The 27,948-nt window shown below is 45.9% G+C and overlaps 2 protein-coding genes across 11 annotated transcripts in view; one reads left to right on the forward strand and one right to left on the reverse strand.

Annotated features, from left to right (window-relative positions):
- The first annotated feature begins 243 nt into the window (after nt 1-243).
- TTC9 (tetratricopeptide repeat domain 9) overlaps nt 244-27,948 on the forward strand; it is a 31,620-nt gene continuing 3,915 nt past the window's right edge. The window contains exons 1-2 of one of the 2 annotated variants that reach the window (XM_035097464.3): nt 244-2,028; nt 20,927-21,115. In XM_035097464.3, coding sequence (XP_034953355.3) covers nt 1,593-2,028; nt 20,927-21,115 — 625 coding nt within the window. In that variant the 5' untranslated portion in view covers nt 244-1,592. The remainder of the gene's footprint in view (nt 2,029-20,926; nt 21,116-27,948) is intronic. The other variant, XM_060273742.2, reaches the window with a different exon arrangement.
- The window catches only part of MAP3K9 (mitogen-activated protein kinase kinase kinase 9), a 67,729-nt gene continuing 62,975 nt past the window's right edge, over nt 23,195-27,948 (reverse strand). For 8 of the 9 annotated variants that reach the window (XR_015950125.1, XR_015950123.1, XR_015950122.1 and 5 more), the window contains exon 13: nt 23,195-27,851. The gene's annotated coding sequence lies outside the window, so the exon portion shown is untranslated. The remainder of the gene's footprint in view (nt 27,852-27,948) is intronic. The other variant, XR_015950119.1, reaches the window with a different exon arrangement.

A 27,948-nucleotide genomic window follows, 5' to 3' on the forward strand; every position in this document is an offset into this window, starting at 1 on the left:
AAATACATGTTTAGTGAGCATTCAACCTGAGCTGTTTGTGGAGGGGTTGCACCACCATGCCATGTCAAGCCACAAATGTTACCACTTCTGAGGGTCTTCTGGAGGTTCCCTCACTGTGGGAAGTGAAGTTACAGGGAACCCAGCAGAGGTCTTCTTGGCCATGGCGCCCTCCCTGTGGAACACCCTCTCATCACTTGTCAAAGAGAAAAAGAACTACACAAACCTTAGAAGACATCTGAAGGCAGCCCTATATCAGGAATTTTTTTAATGTTTGACATGTTATTTTTAATATTGTTCTAGAAGCCACCCTGAGTGGCTGGGGAAACCTAGCCTGATGAGCAAGGTATAAATAAAATTACTACTACTACTACTACTATTACTGGGGGTTGTACTAGATGACCCTTGCAGTCCCTTCCAACACTGTAATTCTTTGATTCTATGACATGAAGGGCAGACCTTCCAAAGACCCAGAGCCTTTTGAGGACGAAAGAAAAAGGCTCTGCATGCAAAAAGCCCAGGTTGGATCTACGGGCATAGACAGGATTTTTGTTGGGGAGGGGGCAGGCTTTTGTTGGGAGGGCAGAACCTCAGATTTGTATTGATTCTTATTGTTTTACTGATTTGGGGGGGCAGCTGCCCTCCTGCCCGTGGTGGCTGAATTCCCCCAGCAGCTCCTGGTAGGGCCGGGAATGTCCTCTGAAAAGCAGCTGCCACTCAATGTGGGCAATACCGACGAGACTCCGAGTAAGGCAGCTCTTCGGCTCTGAAACCAAATGAATCGATCATGCCCTCCAACCTTTGGACTTCAACCGTCCCGCCACTGCCCCCCTGAGCTTCCTGTCCTCGCGCCTCCGCTCCAGTCGCTCAGCGCAGCTCCCATTTTGCGGGAACCCAGCACGTTCTACGCAGAAGTCTCCCTCGTGCCATAGACAGGCGCCGCCCCTCCTCTCCTCTCCCACAGCCAAGCGCAGGCGCCGGAGAGCCCCCACCTCCCCGATTTCTGCCCCTAATCCGAAAGCACCGCCTGCGCCTTTAAGAGCTCGCGTACCTACCGGTATGCTGTAAACAGCGAGGAAGGTGGGGCGCCGCGGCGCGCGCGTGGCTCAGCGTCTGTCCCACCAATTTGTCGCGCGCACTTTTTCCTACTCTTCCCCTGCCTACGGTACGTCGCCTCCTAAGATTTTCTCGTTGCCCCTTAGTCCTGGCGGCGGTGTTAGGGGAGTGAGGTGAGCTGAGCTGAGCTGATCAGGGATCCGTGTCTCCTCGCCCCCACCTCTCCTCCCCTCCCGTCCCTCCCGCGTGCAAAGCGAGAAGCTCCTTCCGGGTTAGCCAGAATTACCCCCCTCGCAATCCTCGCCCCAACATAACACAACGCGGGAGGCGGCAGCAGCCAGACACCCGGCGCGGGGAGAAGGAGCAGGAGCAGCGGCATCTCCCTCCTGGCCGCGGGAGGATGGGAGCGAGCAGCCGAGCCCAGCCGAGAGGTGGCACCACCAGCCGCAGCCAGACGGGAGGCTGTGGCGCCGCCTGAGTGTCCGGGCAGGCAGGGCGAAAGGCGGCGGCTCGCGGCGACGAGGAGCGAGGCAGTGGGCATGGAGCGGCAGTGCTCTGGCGCGGCCGGGAAGCCCAGCGCGGGCAGCCGGACGGCCCCGGACGGCGCGCGGGGCTCGGGGCCGTCGTCGCTGTCGTCGATGGGCGCCCTGCAGCGCGGGGGCAGCCAGAGCGCCGAGCCGGACGAGCTGATCCGCAGGGCTCTGGATTTCAAGAGCCAAGGCGCGCAGTGCTACAAGGAGAAGAAATTCCGCGAGGCCATCGGCAAGTACCACCGCGCGCTGCTGGAGCTCAAGGGGTTGCTGCTGGCCCAGGAGGAGGACGACGACGGGGACGGAGACGCCGCCAGCTCCGCCGCCGCCACCGCACCCTCGTCCTCCTCCGTCGGCGCCGGCGGCGGCTTGGGCAGAAGCCTCACGGGCGAGCAGAGCCAGCTGCTGGAGAGTATCGAGATCGACTGTTACAACAGCTTGGCAGGTCAGCAAAAGGGCTCTTTCGTTCCTTCTTGCGGGAGATCACTCGGAAAATCTTTGGAGGGGCGCGCGCCGTTCCGCTGTTCTCGCCCCGACGGCACCTGTTAATAAACTTTGCCCGGAGAGCAGAGAGTGAGGGGCGCCGGGGAGCGAGGGAGGGATCTTGGGGAAGTGTGCCCAGTCTAGCCCCCTGCTTACAAGGTCGATTGGATAGCGCCGCGCCGTCGACAGGTGCCGTTTCCCTCCCACCCCATGGCCGGAATTCCGGACTTGGGTGCAGATGGAGGCCGCCCTGTGTTTCCCCAGGGTCAGGAGAGGCCGCCTCTCCAAGACGTTTCAGGAGCCCCCCCCCCCCCCAGGGAAGCAGCAGATTAGACGCTCCTGACTCAGGATGGCAGGCGGCTCTCTCCCGTCCCTGTTGCATGTTGCCTCCTAGTCTTATTTATTAGGAAGAGCCAGCAGGCGATAGAACTACCGTACTGCCAGGAGCCCCAATATCTAATGCTGGAGTGTACAAACGTGCGGGTCAATACACCATGGAACTTTCTCAAAGTAAATCATGGAGGTAGGTCTCTGCCCCAGAAGATTGCCATTTAAATTTTAGCATTAGCGAGGGAGAGAGAGGAGGAGGAAATGTCTGTCTTGTGGCACCGTAAAGACCACATTTTCCTCCTGGCATAGGCTTTCATGGACAAGAGCCAGCTTTGTCAAGGGAAAGCCTAGCTCAGCAGTAGAGCATCTGCTTTCCATGCTGCAAGTCGCAGGTTCAATCCCTGGCATTGTCAAGTAGGGATGAGAGAAACCCTGGGGAGCATCTGCCAGTCAGTGTGGACAATACTGAGCTAGATGGCCGAATGATCTAACTCCGTGTAAGGCAGTATCCTGTGAGGTGACAGATAGAAATAGGTATCGTGTCGACTGTGAGTAACACTTCATGCATCTGCCAAAGCGGGCCCTGCTCCAGGAAAGCTGAAGCAACAATAAATCTGTCAGGGCCCCTCCAGATGGGTGTTTTTCTGCAACATGTCATCGAGGCAATAACAGGGCATTAGTGGTGGATTTATACCCGGCTGTCCACACATCATTCTGCTTTATTAATCGCTCTGCGATGCTTCCCGAATGATACTGCATTATTGCCTTCCGGGGGTGCACTCTTGCGCACAGTGCTGCAAAAGCAGAGCAAAAACAGCCCTGGAACATTGGGGGGGGGGTTATGAAAAGTCACAAAATTTCAGCAGGAAGTTACAGGACGTTCCCTGGCTGGAAACGAAATAGTCTGTCTACCCCAAAACTCTTGCAGGTGTTGGCAGGATTGAAAATGGGATTGCATATAAATGTCCTTATACTGTACCATCCTCTACAGATAACCATAAGATGTGCAATAAGGGAGACACCAGGAGAGGTCCTTCATATTTAAGGTCTGCGGGTTCTTTCTGCTGTTTTTCGTTGCAGCCAAATAACACAGCTCTGCCTCTGGAATGGGACACCAAGGGGAATTTAGCATCAGTGTAGGTCTCTCTCTCTCTCTCTCTCTCTCTCACACACACACACACACGAGAGGAGAGGCGGGAGCACAGCAGCAATGACATGTTTTTAGAGAGCGTAGGGAAGCAACAGCAAAGTTCTTAGCTCATGGTGTATAATTTGTGTCAGGAGACCAAGAGGTTAAGCCAGAGGTTCCACTAAAGAAGAGAGAAATTGGAAGAAATCCAATGGTGGTGGTGGTGGGGTATTTCCATAACTGTGTGGTGAAGAGAGGGGGACAGGAACAGAGGGGCAGCACCCAGCAGATCTCTCTTGGAAGTTGGAGCAGACGAAAAAACAAGCAAAGCCAACTATAGTGCCTAGCAATGTTCTAACTCTTAAAACCCATCATGCAGTGGGGTTAACGGCTCTGTTCTTTATGTCTCTCAAGAGCTGTGTAAAAGGGAACCTGCAGTTCTGTGGGGCAGCTGCTCTGATGTTGAAAGTGCTTTCCGTCCTCCGAGCTTATACACCAGCTTTTTCCGCCTGCCTGTTTCCTGCAATTGTTTTTACCGTGGCTTCAGTTCAGTCATTTGGTATGAGGAGCGTTGCAGTGGGGAGCGGAGTACTTGTCTGTCCTAGGATCAGTCACCATCACATATGTTGGGTGTTTTTGTTTTAATTGTAGATATCAAATAGGTCAGTTAAATTTTAATTTGTGCCAGCTGTGGGGCACCAACAGGAACTTGTGGCCAAGCCTGGATGTACAACTTACAAACAGTTTTATTCTGTTCCTGTAGTATTTACTCCAACCAAAACTGACCTTAGCTCTGTTTGTTTATTTGTGTGTGTGTGTGTGTGTGTGTGTGTGTGTGAGAGAGAGAGAGAGAGAGAGAGAGAGAGAGAGATATGATGCAGTGGGGAGCATATGCAAGTTTCTCTTTCTTGTCCTGCCCTCTTTCTCAAGCTTTTAAATACTGTACACATTTTATTGACTATATGCTACGAATGTATAAGAAGCCTACACTTTGGTGTAGAGAAGAGTGTGACAGCCCCATGAAAAGGATGGCAGTTGTTCTATACTGGCAGATTTGTTTCTGTGCTTTTTGTAAGGCATGCAATTATTGATAACAAAAAATGTTGACTGTGACCTACGGGATGGCAAAGACTGGCCAATCCAGTCTTTGCACTTTGAAAACACTTTGAGTAGGGCAAAGGCAAATGGAAAACCCTGTCAAGAGAGGGTCAGCTGAATGAGAGAGCTCTGGCCTACTCCCGTGAGCCACAATGGCTGAGAGTGGCACAGCTCCAAAGGTCTGGCAAGGAGATTCCTACCTTGGGATGAAAAGGCAGCTCATTGCTTGTTGTGTTCAGCCCTGCTCGATGCAGCAGCATCCTTTGCACTGCTGGGTGCCAATTCTCCTTCTCCAGCTCTTAGGAAGAAACAGTGACTGGTGGGTTGCTCTGACATGGGTGGGGAAAGGAGCAGGGCACAGCAGCCTTTTTGTGCCCACAGCAGCTCTGGAAAAGGGTTCAATTTCTCATAGCAAGGGATCTTTCTATGAATTGCACTTTGCATTCACAGAACAGAGGCATGAGAAAGCCAAGAATTCAGAAAGCTCTCTTGCTCCTCTCCTGCCTGCCTTTTGCATGTTTCTCAGGTCTGCTGGATCTCCATATACCTAGGAACCGTTTAACATGTGCCTGTAAATCAGTTGATGCTCCCTGCCATGTGAACATGTGAATCACCACCTTTGAGAAGGTTGGCATTTGAATGTTGTCAGATGCAATGCAAGGTCTCTTTATTTTTTTTTTTTTAAACATAATTTTTATTGATTTTTACAAATTACAAAAGATGGTACATACATAAACATCTTTTCCACCTTCTTCCCACCCCCCTCCATGGGTCCTCCCCTGCCACAGAAGTATCCCACGCAGGTGATCAGTCGGAAGTGGTCCATTTTATGATTGGGTTTCTGTCCTCCTCCCCCTCCCCTGCCCCCCAAGCCCCCCCCTGCCACCAGGGAGCTCCAGTGAACCAGGGCAGTACGCAGGAGTTCATCCATCCATCTATTGTCATACCAAAAAAAAAAAAAGGAAATACAAAAAGAGAAAAAGAGAAAAAAGAGAAGAAGAACAAAAAAGACAAAAAGGAAAAAAGACAAAATAAAAATAAAAATTCATCATAATTGTTAAATTCATAATTGTTAAACCATATTTTGTGGGCTTCCCCACCCTCCCACCCTTCCCCGGTTTTCCTCCCTTATTTATCATCTTCAACAGTTTCATAGTTCATATTTTATAACATACACCTTTATATCTTGTACCACTTTTAAACTATTATCATTTTCGCCTATTGTCCAATCACTGAGAAATCAAACTCCCATTTTTTCTTCCCGTGCCTAATTTTTACCCCTCTATAGGCCTCCATATTTTCACCTTTTTCCAGAATCAATTCACTTTTTAAACCTATAACTATTCCCAAACTAACCTTACACCCCCCGAGTACCGGCTCCACCCCACCAATCCAGCAAGTTCCATAGTCAGCAGTCCAGTTATAGTCCTATTAACCCATCCTTACAATCACCACTTCACTTTCCCTTCACCCCACCCCCTGTTTGCAGTCTTTTGCCATCCAGGCCTCCATATCAGACCCCTGAGCTTCTTCTCTTCTCTGCTTAATTTTTCCTTCTTCCCTGTGGTCATTCTGGAGTTCCAGTAAGTCCAGTCGTGCCCCCCTCGAAGGGGAGGCACTCCATCCAACTTTTTGTAGAGTAAAATCATCATTTTTTTCGTGATGGGCTTCATCCTGTGTTAAATCATCACAGTCCTCATCATTGTCATTCCCACATTCATCCTCCTCAGTTTCAAAAGCTTCATCTTCTAGGAAATCATATTCTGTCATCACAATCTGGAATTGTTGCTGTAACACTAGCCGTTGTGTCTCCTCTTGACATAGTTCTATTCTTGCTTCCCACATTAAGGTCAAAACAGTCCGCTGAAACTCAGGCGGGTACCTTTTTGTTGACATAGTTCAGTCCTGTCAAGGTCAAAACTTGTCACATGGGGTGGAATATGATCGCAGTCTATTTTCTCGACTCCATTTTAACAAGCTGGCTGCATTCTTAAAAATAAAGTTCGAACTCACATTTCAAAAGCATATAAACCAAAAAAGAATTTCCAAAAAGTCCAGAGATAAAGATAGAAATAAAATTTAACTATAAATCCTGGTCAGCTCACTGGGTTTTCTGGGCTGCCGGCTCCCGAGAAAAAGAAAGGTCTTTCTTAGTCTTAACTTCATTCTGCAGGGCAATCACAACAGTCTCTCTCCCCTTTTACCCTGCATTTAGGGGAGATTCTCTTTGATGCCTTTGAGGAATCCTTTTAAGTTAAAATCTTCTGTTTACGGCTTCGGGTTTCTGTTTACTGTCTCTTATGTTACCGTGGGGGGGGGGGGTGGCTTCCTCTTTTCCCCTCTCTCCCAGGTCCAAATTGTTGCCTTAATTTACATTCCAAAGAATCCAAATTACTCACAGTCTATTCATTTGCTGAGTGTTCTTTGAAGAATTGGCCACCTCCACTTCCCAGACTCGCAGCTTCGCACTCTCAGAGCAGCAATGTCAGCCTGTCCGCCGCGGTTCACCTCCTCGCTCTCGGGGGGCTTAAACAAAGCCGATCCGGGGAGGAGAGAGCCTGCTTTTGGCGCCGCCAGGCAAAATCTGTCCCCAAAAAGCTCGATTTGGGGCTTTTAAGGAGGTTTCGTTTCGCTGGAACGATTCCCTCCACCTCTGAAGCGCCGAGGTCCGCTCCGCTGTGCGGACCCCCGTCTGAGCAAGATGGCGTGGTCAACCGGAAGCCCCTTGCAAGGTCTCTTTATGGCGTTTGATCTGCAATAGCTTTTTCTTGCATTCAACCCCTCCTGGGATGTTGCAGTCAAGGAACGATAAACATTTATGTGTGAACTCCCCCTGAAGCTATAAGGCTGAAACTCTTTTGCTTGCAAGTCAAAGCAGCAATTAGCTTCTCTCAAAACACATTTGATGATTTTGTGCAATGCCGTTCCTTCTTTTCATCCAACATGCAATTTTTCTTTTTGCTGTAGTGGAACATTTTGGAGAGAGAACATCAAATGACTTTGGGTTGTCCCCACATCACACCCCCAATTCATTCTTGTATATGTATAAATGCTGCAACATTGCTATCCTTATCCAAGGCTAATTCTGCATCTTTTGTAAAAGAAGCTACACTACACTACACTACACTACACTACACTACACTACACTACACTACACTACACTACACTACACACATTGATTTGTTTCCATCTCCCATTGCACTTTGTGCTTGCAAGGTACTATATACATTATCAGGGCTGCGGCATTAATAATTCAGCAAATGCTGAAGTGCTCCCTAGTTTTGAAAAATAGATATTGTTAACTGGAAAACATCTGCATGATCGTCAGTACAGAGATGTCAATCAAACAGATCCGAAATGGCTTTGGGTGACGTTTTGGCAGTGCTGGTAGCCTTTCCGCTGAGCCTGCAACTTCCCTTGCTGAAAATGTCTACCCGGGCGCTCAGAACTGTTTTGCATCACAATAGCGGTGTATGATACGACGTGCTTTTTCTAATTCCTTGCACTGTACGGCTTTGTTATTGTTCTTTCCACATTTTACTACAACAGAGGGGAGAGCACATTTCTTGCACTTTCCCTCAATGTTCCCACAGGGCTTTTTGCCTTGGAGTGGCAAGGATGCCCACTGACACTTACCAGCCTTTCGTTTTGTGTACCAGACAAGTGAGACACGTTTGTGTGCCGTCCTTTCTGTATGAATCCCACAGTAGTACACACTGCTGTAGATCAGGTGTACAGGTCTGTGTCGACCTACATGATTTCATAAGGGTCAGAATGCTTTCAGAATGGCATAAAATATGCCCTTTGCTCTGACCTGCTTTGTCCTATCCAGGGCAACTCCATTGATCTATTTCTTCCTATTTCTGACATGTTAGTACACCTGCCTGCCATGGCTCCTCTGAATGCACCCAGCTTCCCTTCTGCATAGCTTGACATCCCAAGTCACCTTGCAATGTCAGTGCAAGACAACTGGCTTGTTAGAGAGGACAGCATAATTAACCTTAGCAGCAAGGACAGTCTCATCCACAAATCACTGAAATACAGATACGCATTGACACTAATGGGACTAAATTAGCTGACATCCAAACAACCTGGCATAATTTATTGGTGGGTCAAGCCAACAGGGTTTCCCTGGCGACCGTTCCATACCTTATACAAAATTTGACTGTAATGCGTGATCTCCTGCTCCTCCGATGTCTCCAGCTGTATTACGGAGCTACAAAAGGGAGCACAGCTGTAGTGACTTCAGCGCATTGTTTCAGGTGGGGTGTGTGTGTGTGTTACAGTGTATTTGAAGGATGCTTGGCATATCAAAATGGAGTGCCCATCACCCATTTTCTCCTGCTGCTTTTCCACGGTGAGTGCCTGCCTGCAGATTTGGGGTGAGTGGGGACTTCAGCAAGATGCTCTCAGTGGTGCCCCCTCCATCAGTAGGCCTGCCTCCTCACTGATGCCACCACTGCCTGCTTGTTGATTGTCCTAGGAAAGGAAGAGCTCCTTGGCTACCCCTGTATTGCTCTTAAAGATGTTTGACTTATGTTCTTCTGAACAAGTTGCCCATTTTAATCTGCTAAATAGAGTACATGGACCTGGGAGGGAACAGGATTCAAAGCCCAAGCTAGTTTTCTGATCACTATCACTACATAACCAAGGCAACTGCTTCCTGAAATCGTTAGGGCAGGTCCTATGAAACCTAAAAAACCCTCCTGCAAAACTAAATCCCATCATGTCGGCATATGATTACAAGGCAAACAGAGCTCCGAGCAACCATTTGGTTATGACTCATTGCCTGTCTGTGACTTTGAGCAAGGGAAGGACTTGACCTTCTTTTGCCTCTGTCAGAATGAAACCACAAACAACGGGGGGGGGGGGGAGGGCCGGGAACGACGTCTTGATGTTGCCACAAAACTGAGATTAGCTGGGTCAGTAGGTTAGATTCTAATGGTCCTCTCCGCAGTCAGTAACAAATAACGGCTCAAGTGAATAATTGCTCATTTCCACTGTTTTGCCTGCTCTTTTTATCCATTATTAAATCACAGGTGACCCTTCCACCCATTTCTGTTCTTGAGCTGTCCTGAACCTCTTGTTGGAGGTATTGAAGGCACACTGTTAACGCTTGCTGCTTTCCATCTCCTGCCCACCTTGCTTCTGATGTGGAAAGTATTATTTCCTGCAAATGTATCAGAGCAATAAACATTGATGAAGCGGAAAACAAGAGAGGGGAGCTTCAGAGGAGTTCCCTCGCATGTTAATAGCAGGCATAAAGGGGCGGACATTGCACAAACAAGTGTTTAGCTCTGCCTGCTGGCTGCATCTTCCTCTAAGTCAGGCATCCCCAAACTTCGGCCCTCCAGATGTTTTGGACTACAATTCCCATCATGCCTGACCACTGGTCCTGTTAGCTAGGGATCATGGGAATTGTAGACCAAAACATCTGGAGGGCCGCAGTTTGGGGATGCCTGCTCTAAGTACATCTTCAGTGAACACAAGAGGGGCCTTAGGCATGTATGAATGGATCTGCATAAGAATATTAAGGAGAGTCCTGCAGGGTTAGGCCTGTGTCCCATCTGGTCCAGCCTCTTGTTCTCATAGGGCCAACCAGATGCCTGTGGGAAGCCGGGAAGCCAGGCATGAGCGCAGAGGCTCTCTCCCCAACTGTGATTGCCAGCAGCTGGTATTCAGAGGTATGCTGCCTCGGACAGTAGAGGTAAATTCCAGATTGTCCTAGGTTATCAACTTACATCTACCTGTGCACATTCGTGTATGCATAGGGTCCCTTCTTACAGTTGCTGAATGCATGACTGGCAGGTGAGCTCTGGTTGGTGGGTGTGGCAGAGGCCAGGCTAGGCTGCTCTGCCATCCCCTCCTGAGTGGTTCTAATGCAGGGATGGGGTGTGTGATCATCCTTAGGGACTGTCCAAGGTCTGTATACATCTTTAAATGAGACTATTGCTGACCCTAATATTCTCCCACTCCCCATTATAGGACTCTTTGGGAATGAATAAGGTAAGGACATTTTGTTGCATCTCCTGAACTTAGCAGTTACTAGCAGCTTTTCAGTTGGCGCCAAAGTTTGTTTAGGTACTGTATCTTTTAAATATTTTAACAGTATTTTTTTAGAATACTGTATTTTTATAATACTTAACTGTTTTTCATTGTTTTAACTGTTTTTAATTATGAATTTTAAATTATTGTAACCTGCCCTGAGACCTATTGGTGAAGGGTGAGTAATAATAATAATAATAATAATAATAATAATAATAATATCCAAAGGAAAATTATTATGTACTATATCCCTTATCACTTTTATTACAGCTTTTTTTTTTAAAAAAAATGGTACAGTTATTCCACAAGCACCATGTGATATTTTGATGATTCAAAAGCATCTGAACTGGCTGCCTATATGCTGAACCCAATTCATGGTGTTAATGCTATTCTATAAAGCCCTAAATGATTTGGGACAAAGATACCACTCCCTATACCAGACTGCCTGGTGGTGTTGCTACACCAGCTTTAGTTTCAAATGGATTCTTGTGCTTTGGACTTTGGAGGTGTTGTTGTCTGGGTAGCCCAGGACCTCCATACACACTGCCCAAGCTTGTACCCCAAGGAGGTCACTTTGGGGCTGCTAACACAGTTGTTTGACTTCACCCTCAGAGTCGCAATCCGTTGTCTCTCAAGACAGATGGATGCCAACAACAACGTGTCCTGGGATCATTCATTGTATCAAGTGTGGGCTAGAAATACAAATCAATCAATTATCAGTAAATAAAATATCTTCCATACCGAAAACATGACCTTAGGGCTAAAAGTAACCAACCCTGACTTGGCAGAACCTAATAGCCCATTCTTTTGTCCATTTCCCAATGCTCAGAGAAATGCAAGAGCCAAAAGAAAGAAAAGAACAAAGATGTTTATCGTGCTGATTAAGTACAGAGTTGTGAATCAGCAGCTTTGGGTTTTAATCCTGACTCACAGGCTTTGTGATCTTGGGCTGGCACTATCAAAAGGAGATAATGAAGCTTACTTACCATCTCAGCGGGGTGGTGGTGGCAAGGTTTAATTAATTACATCCATTTCAATTTTCATCTTAATTAACATAATAAATGTTTCTTTTTTAATCTAAAGAGTTTGAAGAGGGCCATTAGGCACCGTGGCTGAAGGTGCTGCTTGTGTTTAACTGTAAAGTCTTATGGTTATGGGTTGAGATTAGCATTCAGCAATCAGAAGACCAAAATTAGCAACTTCAGGATTTAAATATATTCTCTGATTGTCCTCTCAAATGGAGGATGGGATGGGGAGTAACCAATACAGAATGATGGGCTGCCTTCACAGCATATTGCAATTGGGGAGGTGTGCAATAAATTGGCATGTTATGCAACTATGTAAGTGCCCAGAGGAAAAATGATGGCAGCTCTGGTCCTGCTGCGCTTACGTAGAACTAAACTATGGTTTGGTTCAGCATGTTGTCCAAACCAAGACTCGCAATCTGTCATCTAGACAAAGCACAAGTGGTAAGCCAAGAATTAACATTGGCTTAAGTGCATGGCTTCATTAGAGCTACACAGACTGTAACATTATGGTTTTGCTGAGCCCAAACCATAGCTTAGCTCCAGGTAGTGTAGGAGCAAAGTGGCCGCCATTTTTCCTTTGCGTACTTGCAGGTCTGCTGCTTCACTCTCAGCCACGGTTTGGCTGAGCATTATGTCTGAACCAACCCTATGAGTATGGGTCAGGAATGTATTCTTCCTTTGGATTCAGTATCACAGTCTCCAAGGACAAATGGTTCTTAGTGTGTTCTTTTTCTTTTATATCAACTGTAGCTCAAATCCAAGGCTGCTCTGTCCTTAAACAATTGGACCGTTCAAGTTGGTTTTGCGTGAGTATCCTCTAGGGGAGTCAGAGTAACACAGCAACACCAAGCCAGCCATCCTGGAGCCTTGTGGATAAGGATCCCTTGTATGTGTAAACAAACCAGTCCTACCCATTGGGGCATTAAAGGATTTCAGTCTGCTTGGTGCAAAGGCTAGGAACTATTTTGTTCCTAGGACTTAGTCATTTTTAACAAATACTATGAACACATTCACCCTGCAGCTTTACACCAATGTGCCATACTAGTCACGGTCCCGTGCTCTCGCAGCAGCAAAGTTCAAAGCACAAGAATCCACTGGGTACCAAAGCTAATGTAGCAACACCACCAGCTGCTTCCACAGTGCCTCTGGTCATTCCTTTTACCCTCACCCATCCTTATGGTTTTTGCTGGTGATGCTCCCATGGTACCAGTGACATTGCGTGAGAAGAGCCAGAGGGGCGGTGGCCCCAAGCCCATTTCGGGGACGTGTTTTACTCCTCGCCAGCCGTACGCTGTGCTGCGCCCCTGCGCAGGTACAACAAGCTCTACCCCCCTGCACTGCTTTGCGATGCTGCAGGGCTGCGTGAGGAGGATGCAGTGGGTAAGCCCCTAACTCACCAAGGGTTTGAAACCCATTGGCTGCCCTCACCTGGTTTAGCTGGCCTGTCAAAGCCATTTCCAGGGTGTGGCTGCTGAGTGCAGGGTAGAGGCCAAAGGTGGACACATTACCCCAGAAGGAGTGTGACATACTACCACTCTCCTAACACCTCACACACAGCATACACACACCTTTAAGGCCACTAAAATCCTATATGCATTACATGGAAGTGAGAACCATCAAAACCAGACTTTCTATGGCTATATATGCCACTTGGCTGCCCATTTCTTTTGCAAACAACAGCAGTGTGGTCAGCCACTTACTTGAGAGGTTCATTCAGACAGAGCATACAAAATAGCCAGAGAACCATGACTGGACCACTTCAGGGAGCCTTGGTGAGCCTCCAGAGGCAGCGTGAGTTTTGTCCTGTCTTTCTGTCATGATTGTTGTATGCAGGTAATGAAGCTCTCAGCTTCTCCATAGAATTCAGTCACCAAAGACATTCACAAGAGACTAGCATCCCTTAGGGATAATACGTTCATCTGCTGCAGTAAAAACAACAGTGAATTCTGGCACCTTGGAGATGATCACGGTATTATGGTATAAATGGACAAGACTAGAGCCTGATTTGTCAGGCGTGTGAAATGTGTATGTGTACGTGTAGGAGGTACCAGTAGGAGCAGGGAATGAGATTTCCAAACAAGTGAACATAGATCCTGAAATCAGAGCGGTCAAAGCAGTCTCACAGTTGGGTCCAAGAGAAAAGGAGAAGGAAAGGACAGAATGATGCAAGGGATCTTTCTGGGAAAGAGCAACAAGGAAAGAAAATAAAGGGGTTTTTTTTCAGGCAATCTTCTGCTGCTTCCAGGCAGGAACTTGGTTTGTAAATAGGTCATTGAGATATTGCAAATGGGAAATTGGCAACAGGTTTTGTTTTTTTTAAAAAAGCTTGGTTTTCTCCAGATAAGGAAGCTCCAGATTAATTTTTTGGGTGGGGAGGAATAGGGGCTGGTATTTTGATGCCAACAACATTGCATGGATGCTGCCAAAAAACCTGCATGCATGATGAGAACATAAGAAAAGGCTGCTGGATCAGGCCAGTGACCCATCTACCCTGTTTCCCCGAAAAAAAGACATACCCATAAAATAAGCCGTAGCAGGATTTCTAAGCATTTGCACAATATAAGCCATACCCTGAAAATAAGACATAGTGATAGCGCAGTTCTGGAGGGCGCCAAGGAAGAGGCGAGGCTGGACGCGTAATAAAAAATAAGGCATCCCCTGAAAATAAGCCATAGTGTGTCTTCTTAAGGAAAAATAAATATAAGACTGTGTCTTATTTTCAGGGAAACATGGTAGCCCAGCATCCTGTTTTCACAGTGGCCAACCAGATGCCTTTGGGGAGCCTGCAAGCAGGATCTGAGCACAAGAGCATTCTCTCCTCCTGTGGTTTCCAGCAATTGGTATTCTGCTGCGGAGGCAGAGCTTCGCCATTGTGAGCCCCAATCCCCCAATCCACACCCATCTAAGAGTCTGCTTCCTGACATGCCTTGCAAAGGGGGGAAAGTAAGTCAGGAAACGAAAAGGAAGAGCCTCAGCAGGCTCCGCAAGATGAATATTGATTCTGAGAGATAAAAGCGAGGGCAGAGATGATTGGGGTAATTTAAAAAAACACACAACAGGAACAGAGATGAAGAAACTCCCCGGGGCATTTAACCTGCTTAATCAACAGTAACAAATAAAAAAATAAAAACCAACCCACAACCAGAATCAAAAGGAACAGTAGAAACTGGCCAGAAAGCAGAGGAGGTTGGAGGGGGGGGGGATATTCATCAAAGCAACATAAGCTGGTTAATACAGAGAACTGGGTCTTGCCTCTAATGAGTTCCTATTATTTATATGGTTTCAGCTTTGTTAACAATGTGAGCAGTACCCAAAGTAAGGCTAAAAGTCACAGTGAAACTGCAACCCACAGAAACCCTGGAGAAGGCACTGTGTGCATGTGATGAAAGACTAAAGATGAAAACTTCCTCTAAGCTGGGTAGCCTTTGAAGTTGCATCCAAGCCCATACTTTTCCTATGCCACGCTTTCTTTCCTTAAACTTGGTTTCTCATTTGCTTTTCCATAAGCCTGGGCTGAATGGAATGGAGTTGGCTGACCTTTAAATGAATCTTACCACAAACCACCTGTTTGCTTCAATTGACAAATGGTTCTCATTAAGACTTACTAGAGTCAAGTTTTCATGATTCCGGAGCCTGTTGGTTTCTTGGGGAACAAAATAGGGCACATGGCATAAAGCAGGCAACCCAGTGCCTGACCTGCGACATGCAGTGGTCCAGTTGCACCCAGAGGCAGTCCCATAGTTGTCACAGTGGCCAAGAAACCCTCATCAATCCTAGACAAGAAGGCCTTGCAAGGATGTCCCTTACTACCAGGAGAGTCAGGGTCCTCAAAACTGAGCCTGAAACAGCTTTTGTCAACTTAGGTTTTCCTTCTACTAGCCATGATGGCTCTATTTTACCTCCATTGCCAGAAACATTATGCCTCTGAATGCCAGTTGCTGTGAATCGCGAGTGGAAAGGATGCTCAGGTCCAGCTTGCAAGCATCTTGTAATGGGCATCTGGTTGGCCACTGTGAAAACATGATGCTTGGCTATTGGCCAGATCCAGCAGGCTCTTCTCATGTGTGTCTGTTGGGTGGTGGGGTGGTTGATGCACTAGCTGAATCCCTGTTCTGTCTCCCAGATCCAGAACTGGGCACAAGGAGCCAATATAGGCCACCTTTCCCCATGCAAAAGCTGATGGTGGAGATTTCATCCCTGTACTGGCCGCTGTCTCCCACACTCTTTCCCTAGGCTGCTGCAGACATGAGAACTCAATGGGAGACAGCAGAGATAAAGTAGATTTTTTTCCTGCTTCATCCAACCATATCTCAGTAAAGCATGCCAGGCTAGTGGCTTCAACCCATCACTGACCTATCTTTGCACATCAGAAGCTATAGCCTCAAAAGCCTTTATCTCCCAGAAATCCCAGGGTTGCAGGGATATTCAGAATTTAAGGTCCCGGCTACCTTAGTATTAATTTCCCTTGCCTGCCCTGTAGTTTTATTTATTCAAGACATTTGGGGCTATCTATGCACCCCTTTACCAAAAGGCTGTAGGGTGGTTTGCAAATTTAAAATTGTATAAATGCACCAGCTCCTTCCCCATTCTGAGCCTGTTCTGCCAAACACATCTCCCAGCAGAAAAGAAACAGTTGAAAACATTCCACACTGTTGTTGCTGTTGTTGCCTCCACCCACCCCATGCCCCCAAATTGCTAAGTCTACCTTGGGCCCCTGAATCTTGCCTGGTGCAGCACAAATCGATTCTGGCTAGATTTTCAGGCTCACACACATTTTGCTGCACTTAGTGCCACATTATATGAACGCTGAAGGGCATAGCTAACATAATTTTAATAAACTAATAGGAAACTTAAATGAATCAGCTGCTAGTTGGAAAGTGGCACTTAGTTTTTTTAATTTTCCCATTTACCACACTACATCTGCCAAGCAGTAGTATAGCCAACGGATCTAATTAATGCCAAACACTATCAAGGAGGCTGTAAGTAGCATGTCATTTGTGAGACAGTCGGAAAACCCTTTTTGTTTGCAAGCTGGTAGCAATGGGAAACCTCTTAAAGAGATGTGCTTTGGGGTCCTTAGTAATATGGACAGCGATGCAAAGGATCTTTTTAAGGAATGTTGACAGCACTGGGTCAATGTGGGAAAGGATGCCTATAGACTTAGGGGTGAGGAACCTCAGGCCTGTGGCCTGAGGCAGTGTGGCCCCTGGGACTCTCCCTAAGCCATGCTCCCTTCCCAAACTACACCTTCCACCGAATCTGCTCTACATTCTCTTTGACTGTTTTTGCTTGGCTGGAATGGGTCCTTGTGATGATGCTTCTTGCTTCCTGGATAGAGAAGGGTGTGTGTGTGTGTGACAGAGAGAGAGAGAGAGAGGTGTGTGTGACTGAAATGTAGCCTACCCTGTAAAGGTTAAAATTTGTGTCCATTGCATCACTCACTTTTACCTCTGGCCCTTCCAACCCCTGGCATGTGGCCCCTGAAAGGTTCCCCATGGCAGAATAAAGCACCTCAAGCTGGGAAAGATTCCCTAGCCGTGGCCTAAGTGTGATATAGCTATCAGATGAACACTGGGAGCTGCCTTACGCTAAAGTCAGACCATTGAGACATGTAGCCCAGCCCTCTTTACTCTCAGTTGCATTTCCAAAAAGTAGCCTTCCTGCTTGGGCCTCTCACACCCAAAATCAGAACAGTGATGTGGGATCAATAAGCTTGGCCTGTCACCTTTCTAACACTGAAGCCCAGGCTCTCTTCAGGGGAATTGGCAAATCCTCATCAGTGAAGATCTGACAGAGTTGCTAGGATTGAGCAGCTGCTCAGTATAATGCAGTACTCTATAAGGCAGGGGTTGGCCGGCAGATGTCGTTGGGCTACAGCTCCCATCATCCTTTACTGGCTTGCTGGCTGAGCTTGATGGGACTTGTAGGCCTTTGCTGTAAGGGAAGGGGTGTAGCTCAGTGGCAGAGCATGTCATTTGCATGCAAACACTCACAGGTTCAAGCCCAGCCATCTCCAGGTAGGACTGGAGAAACCCTGAACAGCTGCTGTCTGAAACCCTGGACAGCTGCTGTCCATGGGCTGCGGGTGAGGGACCTGTGGCCCCTGCAGATGTTGTTGGGACTCTAACTCCCATCAGCCCCAGCCAGGATGGCCAGTGGCAGGGGTGGTGGGAGTTGCCATCCAGCCACATCTGGAGGCCACCAGGTTCTGCATCCTAAATGCAGACAACCCTGAGCTCAACTGACTGATGTCCTGACTTGGTAGCTACCTGTCAGATAATTAACGCTAAACATGTTGATGCCTGTAGCACTGCCTTTCTTCACCTTTCACACTTCGTATAAGTTTGCTTTCTCTGGGACCCTCCGGCACTGTTCCGAGACTATCCCGTGCCGAGGGATTGCTCTCCAGTGCTGTTGGACGGGCCTCTTGGATACCTCAAGGGCAGCTGCTGCCAGTGCTGTACCTGTTATTCGACACATAAATATAGAACAGCATTCGCCGAGCTGTCAAGGGCTCTAGCATGAAATTCACACTTTAAACGCTCAAAAGTGTTGAGAGAGGGAGGGGGAGAGGAAGCCTAGGCAGGATCATTTCAAGCTCTGTTAGAAGCGGGGACAGGAAATCAGCATTTGAGAACCAGGAGAGAATAGTAGTGAATAAAAGAAGTATTTTGCACATCATTTTTGAGGCTGCACCGCAGCATAGTTTGCTATGGAAATCTGCTGTGTGTGCCCTTCTCTGACGACAGCCACAGTTTTAGAGGTTTACACCTCCCCACAACCACCACAGGGATACAGTCTGTAAAGCTCATTTCTCTGAGACGTAACTAGTCCAGACAGCTGCTTCCCGCCCTGCTGGCTTCATGATTTGCTGCACTGAACTGGAAGCGAAGGACACAAGATGTGCAAGAGAAGAGAGGGTTAAAGCTGCATGGGAAGCTTACAAAACAATTCCTTGGCAATCCTTGTTGGGAATCCCAGGTGGCAAGCGGGCTCTTGCCCTCAGGTCCTGTGTGCATGGACTTCCTACGAGCACCTGGTTGGCCACTGCAGGAACAGGATGCTGGACTAGTTGGGCCATTGGCCTGATCCAGCAGGCACTGATGTTCTTCATTTGGACTGTGTCACCCCTGCTGGTCCTTGCTCTGCTCAGTCTTCTGCTGCTTGGATCAGCTCAGGGGCCAAACTAAGGCAGGACCTTTAAATGTGCATTTGCAATGCAATGCAGTGTGCTCTAGCACTGAACCGCAGCCCCACCAATGAGTCCTGCCCACAAAGCCTGAAAACAGCCTCCTGCTATGCAATTGCCACTTTGTGTAAGCAGAGGGTTTGCTTCTTCAGCAGTTGTTAACAGGGTGGATTTGATTTAAATCAAACTGATTTAAATCACGATTTAAATCACGATTTAAATCACTAGTCAGCAAGGCTTGATTTAAATCATAGTTTTCTACATAAAGACTAATTTTTGCTGGTATAACTTTAATATGCAAGTAGATGAAGATTTTTAGAATAACAACTGTTCATATTAGTTTTTTATCCCCAGTTTAATAGGTTAATCATTCATATTTGGACAACTTTACTGTTGTACTTAGGAAGGAGAAAAATAATCATTACCTTAATAATAACAATTTATATAGATTTATTCAACTGAAACAATAACATTACAGCATATGTTATTTGCTTAAACAAACATCCATGCTTGTTAACTAATTTGGCTAAACAAAAACAAAATATATATATTTTAAGAAATTTAGACAGTCAGCCCAGCCTACACATGAAAAACCTAAATACTATCCACTCCAAACAATCAGAAAAATATTGTTTCTACTCTATTCACTGAACTTCTTGAAATTTAGCACTGAAGGGGTTGTTTCTGTATTCATAGGTTTGTTGAACAATAGGATTAAGGTCTTTTTCTCAACTCTGTTCATGTTATAACATTTTTGCTGTGAAGAAGAGGCATGTGATCTCTGTTGAGTCAAATTCAGTTTTGAGAACTGCAAAAGTAAACCAAGCATCTGTGATAATATCTTGTAGGCAGAGAAACTGCCCAATAATCTTACAAAAACCTCTGGAAGAGCATGGCATTGTGAATGGATTAATGGAATTTATTTACCCAAAAAATTAAACATATACAACCTTATTCTACATAATTAAAAAACTAATCTTTATTTCATGATGGAATAACCTTTGGATGGCAATATATTTTCCTCGAAAAGCATTTTATTTTAAAAAATCCAATTTAAATCAAACAAATCGATTTAAATCAAAAAAATCCGATTTAAATCAAAAAAATCCGATTTTTTTGATTTTTTTAAAAAAATCATTGATTTTTATCCACCCTGGTTGTTAAGCACCTCTTAGTGACTCAGAGGCTGAGCTGGGAGTGCCCAGGAGAAATCTTGTCTCTCCCATGAACTTTAACAGACAGCTCTCGGGCAATTCAGTCCACTCCTCATTTGCAATATGGGGGGATATTATATACTGTCCCGGCAACTTGGATAAAGGATACTAAGATAATGTATGAGAAAAGCTTTACTTTAAAGTGCTATGTAGTGGTATTTTTAGAGGGGTATAGAGAGTTGGGTGAGTCTGCAGGTGCAGTCCATGAATAAGACCTGCCCAAAGCAAACTATGAACAATAAACAAATTTTGGGTTCCTATCCTCATCCTTTTAGAAACCCCCTTTGCTTTATAACATAAGGAAGCAGCATTGCTAGTGCATGTGTGTTGCCGTCCTTTTAATTCTCTCTAGTCATAACCCACAACATCAAAAGAGAAATCACAAGAGTGAGAAAGATTAAGAATAATGTGTATCTTTGTATTCAGTAACCTATTATGTTCAGTTTTTGGTTTTTTTAAAGTCCTCCCTTTGTTTTGATTTGCTTTGAAACTTCCGGTCACAATTCACTGCCCACATTCACTTTTCCTTTGCTAATTCAAAGCCACCCACCTGTTTTTCTAATGTTTGCTTCCTAGCCCGCAGAGAATCCCTGCCTCTTTTACAAGGAAAACAACACCTACCAATGTATGTTTACTGAAATATCTAATAATAGGCCATTTCTCTTGAGATTAAGGACTGACAAACTGGATTTGATGCTCAGGCTAAATGGCTGTGCCATTTCCTGAGTCATCCGCATCCCCTCTCGCTCGCTCTTCCCCCAGCAGTGGTGAAGAAGGGGAAAGAGCAGCTCTCTAAACATTGTCATTCATTTCCTCTTCTCTCGTAGCCTGCCTCCTTCAAGCTGAGCTGGTGAATTATGAGAGAGTCAAGGAATATTGCCTGAAAGTACTGAAGAAGGAAGGAGAGAACTTCAAGGCACTCTATCGGTCAGGCGTAGCGTTCTACCACCTGGGAGACTACAACAAGGCACTTTACTACTTGAAAGAAGCAAGGTCTCGACAGCCAACAGGTACAGGTAATGAGGAGGAACCACTGTCAGGTTGCATCTGAATTTGTGCTCCCTTAAAAAAAAAGATTTCTCCCAAGAAGGAGAAACTCCCCTCTTCTCATCCTAGTAGACTTCTCTTCTTCTCCTTTCACATTTGTCATCCACAGAGAGCACACACATAAGTCAGGAAGAGGTATTAAACTTGGGATGGAGTTGCTGCTCAAGACTTCAATGTGTTTCCTTCTCCTCCCTCTCCCCATTTACCCGTGTCATAACATCATCGCATGCCGCATTTCCCTGCACCATTTCAGCAACTAATGATGACAGAATCAGGGAAACACACAACATAACGGTGCCTCCGCACAGATAGGCTATGATGGATAGGCCTCCTGTGCTGTTTCAAGAGATGGCTGGGAGCACTCACAATTCACAAAGGGAATCGCTAGCAGGAAGGGCTTCAACCTGCCTCATGGAGCGCTTTCTCCAAAGCTGATCCTCAAAAGCAAAAACCCAACTCTTAACCCATTCAGCTCTGAGACGCATCAGCTCTGAAGCCTCAGGTAGAGGGTCTTTTCCAGCCCTGGTACTGGAGGACTGGGGAAGAATGGACCTGGGAACTTCACCTATGCATGTCATGGGGACCACTAAGCTGTGGCACATGTTTTTAAAATAATTGGCTTTCTGCCAGAATAAATGCTTTCCGCACCAAGGATAGTACATGCATCGGCCCTTGCTGCATTACAGGCACATCAACTAAAGACTGCTGGCAGAGTCCATTTTGGTAGTAGTAGTAGTAGTAGTAGTAGTAGTAGAAGAAGAAGTAGTAATTATTATTATTATTTATTTATTTATTTATTTATTTATTTATTTATACCCCGGGCCATCTGGGCAGCTCCCAACCACTCTGGGCAGCTCCCAACAGAATATTAAAAACACAATAAAACATTAAAAAGTTATCTAAACAGGGCTGCCTTCAGATGTCTTCTAAAAGTCAGATAGTTGTTTATTTCCTTGACATCTGATGGGAAGGTGTTCCACAGGGACCTCTTTTGGACAGAGGTGCTGAGTCACCTTCATGGTGCCACCTCCACCAGTTATCAGCGCAATCAAAACAGCCACCAGCAAGCATCTGACTGGCAAATGAATGGAGCAGGGGCAGAATCTGCTCATAAGGACTCATAGATTGGGACTCTAATATCCAGATGGGTTGAGGTCAAGGTCTCTACTTTAGTCAAAAAAAATGCAAGATGCGTGGTGCTCCGTTTTCCGCAAGACGTGCAACAAATTTAGGCTCGCTCTGTCCTCTTAATATCCCATGTGAGGCATTTTGTTTCCATCTGTTGTGTTTGGGCAGCATTCTGCCTGAAGCGGTTTCCATTTGGCTTGAGCAGCTGCACACCCTATCCATGCTCAGCCAATGTGTTTATACACCCTTTCAACTAGCCTGGCTAGATTAGAGGCTACCATCCCTCCTCTGCCTTTCAGTTAGTTCCAGGAAATGCCTCGTGAAGATGACAACTAATGAGAGGAGAGAATTGAATTACCCTCAATTCTTCTTCTTGAGGTCCAAGTAAGGTTCAGATACAGGCCAGTTTTTCCAGCCATTGTACATTGCATCAGAATCCCTTTTATGGCATACAACCTGCTTTTATTCATTTATATCATAGATGTTTGTTTACTTTTTAAAAATAAGTTGCCTCGAAACCACATTTTTTGAGAAGAATGTTTAAAAACTAGAGTGAGTTCCTGTTTATGTAAAGAAAGAGAACTGATCTGAAACTGCCAACAAACCATGGTAGCCCACCTCTTTGTTTTCAAAAACATCAGGACCAGTTGCCACAGTTTAGCCGCCCTTAATTTAGGAGCTGGGAGCTGTCCCTGGTCCTGCCCTGCTTGACCCAACTTTAGCTATTTGGGTCCTGGCTATCTGGCTACAGGGATGCTTCCTCTCCTCTAGCCCTTATTCAGTTGCCCCTCATGGCTTTGCCAGAGGAAGATACCTGTCAGTGTCTTCCAAACATTGGAAATGTCTCCTGGATCTCTGCATTTTGAGGGGAGAGTGGTGCAGCCAAGAACAACTGTGACAGCTCTTTTTTTTAGAAAAAGGCTGGAGTGGTGGTCTAAGGTATTTGGAGCACTCTCAAAAGTAATGTGTTATATAAATGTTTATTATGACTCTTAACTACCATTCTAGCCTTCCTTGCCCCCAGTTTTTCTGTCTGTGAAATGGTGGCATTTATTTCTCCTTAGCTTTTTGTGAGTCCTCACGCTTGAAGTATCCCAAGAGTGTGCTGTCTGAGTATATCTATTTAATAAGGATGCATTAGGACAAGCCGGTGGAAAATTACTTCTCCGAACAAAAGAATTTCTTAAATGGCCAGCAGGAGTTTGCTTCACAGAAGGCTCCTCTGTTCTGAAAGCCTGCTGGTGGTGAAGCAAATCTCTTAAAGCTATTTATTTTCCTGCCAAAGGCTTACAGAGCTGAAAACTAACCTGCCCAAATTGCTTTTCTCCCTGCCCCTTAACCTCAACCCACAAAACAAGCTGAGGTGGATCTGAGGTAATTCTGCAGTTCCCTCATTAAACAAGGCAATCTGAAGAAAGACAGGAGGCCATTAAAAAGTTGTGGCAGCTTCTCATACTCCATAGGGACCCAGGTGGCGCTGTGGGTTAAACCACAGAGCCTAGGGCTTGCTGATCAGAAGGTCGGCGGTTGGAATCCCTGCAATGGGGTGAGCTCCCGTTGCTCGGTCCCAGTTCCTGCCCACCTAGCAGTTCGAAAGCACATCAAAATGCAAGTAGATAAATAGGGACCGCTCCGGCGGGAAGGTAAACGGCATTTCCGTGCACTGCTCTGGTTCGCCAGAAGCAGCTTTGTCATGCTGGCCACATGACCCGGAAGCTGTCTGCAGACAAATGCTGGCTCCCTCGGCCTATAGAGTGAGATGAGCGCCGCAACCCCAGAGTCGGACACGACTGGACCTGATGGTCAGGGGCCCCTTTACCTTTACCTCATACTCCATGCCAGTTTGATATGAGCTAGGCTGTTGGTACAGCTGAAACTTTTGACTCTTCTTCTGCAAGGATTTCCCTGTGTAGAGAACCTAACAAGAAACTCATTTCTGGTAATTTCCTCTCTGGAAAGGTAGGCAGAGGCTGGCCCCAACCATCAGTCCTACATTTACAGAAAGGAGGAAAGGCCTCCTCTATAAGTTGCTCCCACCATGCCTGACCACCAGCCAGGCAGATGGGACTTGGAATCCAAGAACGTACGGGAGAGGGGCAGAATAGAGGATACTATTACTAGAAATGTGACAGTGATAATGTCTTCTTCTTACTCTTCTACTTCTTGTCACCATCAGAGTACAAGGCACTTTTAAACATACCAGAGGACAGGGTCCCTGCCTCAGGGAGTTAACAGTTCAAAATTTGACATATGGGAAGCAACAGAGGGAAGAGGAGGAAGGGGTAAACAAGGGGGTCATATGCAGCTATTTCAGTGGCGTGTCCTTAGGCTTAGTTACAGGCTGGGTCGCAGAGGTTCATGAAAACTAGGAGGTTGTACCAAAAGCTTCACAAAAAAGGTGGGTATGGAGGAGGAACTGAAGGAAGTAAGAAATGTTGCATCATGAAGGAGGCTGTATCAAGCATGTGGGGCAGCAACAGAGAAAGGGTGGAACTATTGGCAGTTTAGCAATGTACTGTTTACTTGCATTCTTTATTTCCCAAGTATGTCAGCTCCTTTAGAATATAAGACCTGCAGACCTAAGGCACATCTAGTCTAGCATCCTGTTCGCAGAGCAGTCAGCCAGATATCCCAGAGAAACCCACAAGTGGGATAGGAGCACAGATGCAACTCTCCCCACTGGTGTTTCTCCAACAACTGGTATTCGGAAGCATGTTGGAGATAGTACACAACCTTAAAAGACGAGCAGCCATTGGTAGCCTTATCACGAAGGAATCTGCCTATCCCACTTTCAAAGCTGTCCCAAGTCGGTGGCCATCAAAAAATATTTGATGTGGGCTGTGACCACTTTGCCGTGCTTGCAGTCATATCTGGTGCCTTCCCAGTACACATTCCCAGACCAACAAACACTCTTGGGGGTGCCCCAGCACACACATAAAATGGTACAAATTTTCTGATGAAAAAATGTAGCATTGCAAGACATTAACCAAATGAAAAAGAGGTAAGGGATGTTAAGCTGCAGTATTATCAACTCCAACTGAATGCAAAGCCATTCGTACTCAACTCCTCAGAAGAGAAGAGGGCCTATTATCAATGGAAATGTTTGCAAAAATCAAAATTTTTGGATTTTCAAATGCCTGGATCAAAATTTCATTGAAGAGTTTCTTTTCGTGGGGGTCGGGGCTTGCAGGTGGGTGTGGAAGGACTAGACCCCACAGGATCTTCCAGACTTTGCTTCTGAGAATATAAGTTTTGTTGTTGTTCTTGTTCTTGTTGTTGTTGTTGTTGTTTTAAAAAAGGTCTGAGATTCTGTGCTAAGACTTGCCTGAGAGACTTTTAGCTACCGTGTTTCTCCGAAAAGAAGCCATTGTGATAGGCTGTTTAACCTTGTAGGTTAAACTGTACCATACTTAATTTTAAAAAATAAGACATCCCCTGAAAATAAGCCACCGTGTGTGTTTTTGAGGAAAAATAAATATAAGACGGTGTCTTATTTTTGGAGAAACACGGTAGCAAGCACTGAGAGTGTCTTCTGGCATGTTAACTTGCTTCTATTCTGCCCCTAGCTCTTGAAAACAGAATGTCTTTGAGAAATTATCTAGGTGGATGGATATGTGCTGTGTTGGGTCACTGCTTCTCTTTTTTGGGGTGCTGATGGTCTCCAATTGGCACATTATTGGGCTGATCTATTCCCCCTTCTCCCTCCACTTTTAGGTATCTGGTTGCTGCAAGCTTCAGCATGTGTGATTTCCTAGCATGCCCAGGCAATCAATGCTCACTATGTTCACTTGGCATACATTCAAGATGGTAAATGTATGTCATGAGGAAATTTACAGAGGATAAGAGAGGAAGCTGCATTCATTACCTTGGTTCCATTTGGGGGTTAAGATCCATTTGGAGTACAATGACTTATATTGTAGTTCCACATATTTCAAATTTTCAGCAAGGAGTCAAATCTGGTTTCCTTTCCTTAATATGAAGGGTGCTGAAGGGAGCTGATTAGCCACAGAGCTTGTAAAACATGCACAGATTTTCCTAATTGCCCACCATGTTATTTATTTTGATCCTGCTGTTCCGTCCAAGGACTCTCAGAAGTGGTGTGCAGATAATTAAAACAATAAAAAAAACGGTGCAACAACAATACCCACATTAAGAACTGGGAGACTTAAGATAGGAAAGAGATGTACTCAGTATGTGCACAGGTCTTTTGGGCTACCACTTCCTCAGCCTCAGTTGTGTCAAGTTGGCAAAGACTGCACTATTGGTTCAACAAATGATACCGTACCTCTTATCTGTATGAACTGATAAAGCATTTAAACCAAGAAAACAGCGCCAGTGATCCAGCTGACTAGATGGTGGTGGTCACCAAGGGAGGCTAGGAAAGAATTAGATAGACCATAAAATCATAGAATTGTAGAGTTAGAAGGGACCCCAAAGGTCATCTAGGAATCCTGCCCACAGCCATCCCTGAGTGAGCCAGAACTGCCCACTTTCTGGTTAACAGCTTGGTGCATTGACCTACGGTATATTGCCACTCTTCTCAGTACCAGTAGACAGAGGGAGATGGTGCATTAAAGGGAAACAACAGTGAAGTCTGAAATCTATGTACTGTAGTCATACCTTGGTTGTCAAACACCTTAGTTGTCAAACAAATCAGCTCCTGAACAATTGAAACCCGGAAATGCGTGTTTCAGTTTTTGAAGTTTTTTTGAAAGCTGAACGTCCGATGCGGTTTCCGTGGCTTCCAATTGGCTGCAGGAGCTTCCTGCAGCCAATCAGAAGCTGTGCTTTGGATTCCAAATGTTTTGGAAGTCGAATGGACTTCCAGAACGGATTCCGTTCGATTTCCAAGGTACAATGGTACTGAGAATGGAAAGGTCATCAGATATTTTTTTAAAGGTGATTGGGGATATGTAGCCCAAGATCTTTTAAGACCTTGTAAGGGATCCCCTGGGTACAGTTCTTTGATCATGCAGTATTGTCACTTCAGACTGCAAAATGTCACAGACGCTCACCTTGATTGCACGTGGAGAATCAGATTTCTTGTTCCCTTCTGTCTCTCCCCCCTCCCCAAGGTTAGCTGCTAGGATCTCAGTTTCCATCTTTCTTAAGACAATGAATCTGCACACACTTGACTTCAGTAATTAAAACCACCCTTCCTGTATGTGTGATCACGTTACAGGGCACAGTTGGCCGGGAACGCTGAAAGGTTGCAGCAGCATCTGTGTGGTATCATAACTTCCTGAGATTTTCATATTTACCTAGCAAGATGGGTGGGGGCAAAATTGAGAAGGGAGATGAAGAAGGGCATGGGTAGAGGAAAAGAAAAGATACGCAATGGAGGCCACAATTCCAAACAGTTCCAGAGACAGAGATTTTTGCCATATTCTGTGAAGCAAGTATTAGAATAATTTTATAATAATTTATTCTTTATACCCCGCCCATCTGGCTGGGTTTCCCCAGCCACTCTGGGTGGCTTCCAACAGAAAAATACAATACAATAATTTATTAAACTATAAATGCCTCCCTAAACAGGGCTGCCTTCAGATGTCTTCTAAAAAATAATAACCCTGTTGGCTACCGTGTTTCCCCCTTTTTAAGGCGTAGTCATAAAATAAGCCATAGCAGCATTTCTAAGCATTTGAGAAATATAAACCGTACCCCGAAAATAAGC

Source organism: Zootoca vivipara, chromosome 1 (assembly GCF_965207765.1).
Source record: "Zootoca vivipara chromosome 1, rZooViv2.hap1.1, whole genome shotgun sequence".
Classification (NCBI taxonomy): Eukaryota; Metazoa; Chordata; class Lepidosauria; order Squamata; family Lacertidae; genus Zootoca; species Zootoca vivipara.